Below are 2,069 nucleotides of genomic sequence, written 5' to 3' on the forward strand. Positions count from 1 at the left end.
GGGGGGTGGTGGGGTGGGGTGTGGGGGGTGGGGGGGGCGGGGGGGGGGGGGGCTGTTTGAGTCTTTCAGAGATTCAAGACAGGAACCAAGATTCACCTCACAGCAGGACAATGAGTGCACAGCTGGAGTAACACTCCAGTGGTTTAGGCAGAACCAGTTGAATTTCCTGGATGGTCCACTTAAAACTTAGACCTCAATCCAAATGAGAATCTCTGGTTTGATTTAAAAAATGTTGGACGCAAGCAGCATCCATCCAGCCTGAAGGAGCTGCAGCAGTTTGGTCATGAATGAGCAAAACTTTCCCCAAAGTTTCTCCTAAAATAAAAAAAATAAAAAAACAGAAAACATTGGGTTCACAGGAACCAAATGGTTCTTGACCAGGATTTATATTTTTGAAAATATGTAATAAATGTGTTTTAGAATAGTTTTTCTGGAATATAAAATAGATAATAAAAGATAAAGGCTTGATTCGTGTAATTATAGGGATTATTTTACATTAATTTTAGCTGTACATGTTTATTATAATGATAGAAACATGTGAGAATTTTGTTTATTTTCATAAAACAATGAAAATAAGTAGATTATTAGTAGTCCCATTCCTACAGAGGACTCTCTCTAAAAACACATTTTCAAGTTGGAGCTGTGACACTGAGAGTTCTGGTCCCCAGGTATTCCCACCCACGAGAGCCCACCTACTGGAGCCGGCAGTCTCTGAGCAGCCCGAGCCCGGTGGAGACGGAGATGGACCTGCTGGTGCTCAGGGAGAGATCCAGGAGGGGCATCCGCAACAACGGCTATGATGTAAGTACCTGCACCTGTTGGAAATATATAAGTTAGTATCGTGGGGCAAAAAAAGCCACATTTAAGTTTGAGAAAAGGCCGGGAGATAAAAATCAGTTTTAGAAAGATTCGAAGTAAAAACCAGGAATCCTCTAGTTTTAACCCAGACCTCAGACTCACTGAAAATCCTCTGCAGCTGAGATTCAGTGAAAAGGCCCCGGCAGCAAGAACGTTCAACGCTTTGAAATCAGATTTTCTCTGAAGCTGCAGCTCACATTTTCCGACCCTGTGAGTCACACACAGCAGTGACAAAACGGGTCACTTTTTATAGTTGCTGGGAAGTAAAACGCTGCGTCTTTGTCAATCTATTAAAACAATCTTCTACGAGTACTTATAACTTTAATCCTTCCTCTCCCCTCTTCCTCGCTGATTGCTTTAAGCTCAGACCAAAAGGATTAACAAATTATCCTTCAATGAACTTTAGAAACCTGCACAAAGCAGAGATAAGAAAATAAAGATGGAAAACATGAACAGAAAAGGTGATTTTTTTATCAGGAGATAAGGACAAAAGATGGGAAGAAAAGAAGATAAAAAGAGCCCAGACTGAGTGTGAGTGAAATATGTTTCTGCTGCACCTCTGATGCTCAAACCATACCAACAGAAGCGACCGCGCTACCTGGCTGAATGTCAACGACTCTGAATTTGATTATAACCTATTCAAGGATTCAGACGGGAGACTCGATAGCTGTTAATAGCCCGGGAATGCAGCAAACGGATGGAAGGTGGACAAGGAGAACAGGATGTGTTGTTGCAGGAGCACATCTGTATACAATGTAGGCATTTAGCTACTCGTTTTATCTTTACTGCTTTAAAATGATCATGTTTAGCGTCAAAGGTGGTTTCACTTCTTTTTGTGAGCTTTAAACCCCCTTTTGTGTGGTTCTATAGTATGTTAGTAAGGGTTTTCAGTAAACATTTAGTTCAAACTTGATCATATTCTGCAGCTTTATTGGCCCTATTATGACCAAGGAATTATGATTAGAAAATTATGTACTTTTGCTCTCTAAAATATTTTTCTTATGCAAATATTTACGTGAAAGCATGAAATATCAAAATGTCATTAAAAAAAAAAACTGACTGATGTATGAAGGTCTCATTTAGGGTGCACAAACCCAGAGATCTGAAACAGAATACAAAGATCTAAAGGAAAATGCAGCTTTTAAAGTGCAAAGTAGTATTAAGGTTATGTGTTTATATATATATATATATATATATATATATATATATAT

The 2,069-nt window shown here is 39.2% G+C and overlaps 1 protein-coding gene across 1 annotated transcript in view; it reads left to right on the forward strand.

The window, feature by feature from the left end:
- The window catches only part of kiaa1549la (KIAA1549-like a), a 131,872-nt gene that overhangs the window by 119,858 nt on the left and 9,945 nt on the right, over positions 1–2,069 (forward strand). Inside the window, exon 17 of the mRNA XM_037683361.1 lies at positions 669–801. Coding sequence (XP_037539289.1) covers positions 669–801 — 133 coding nt within the window. The remainder of the gene's footprint in view (positions 1–668; positions 802–2,069) is intronic.

The sequence above is a fragment of the Nematolebias whitei genome, chromosome 10 (assembly GCF_014905685.2).
Source record: "Nematolebias whitei isolate Nwh7 chromosome 10, NemWhi1, whole genome shotgun sequence".
NCBI lineage: Eukaryota > Metazoa > Chordata > Actinopteri > Cyprinodontiformes > Rivulidae > Nematolebias > Nematolebias whitei.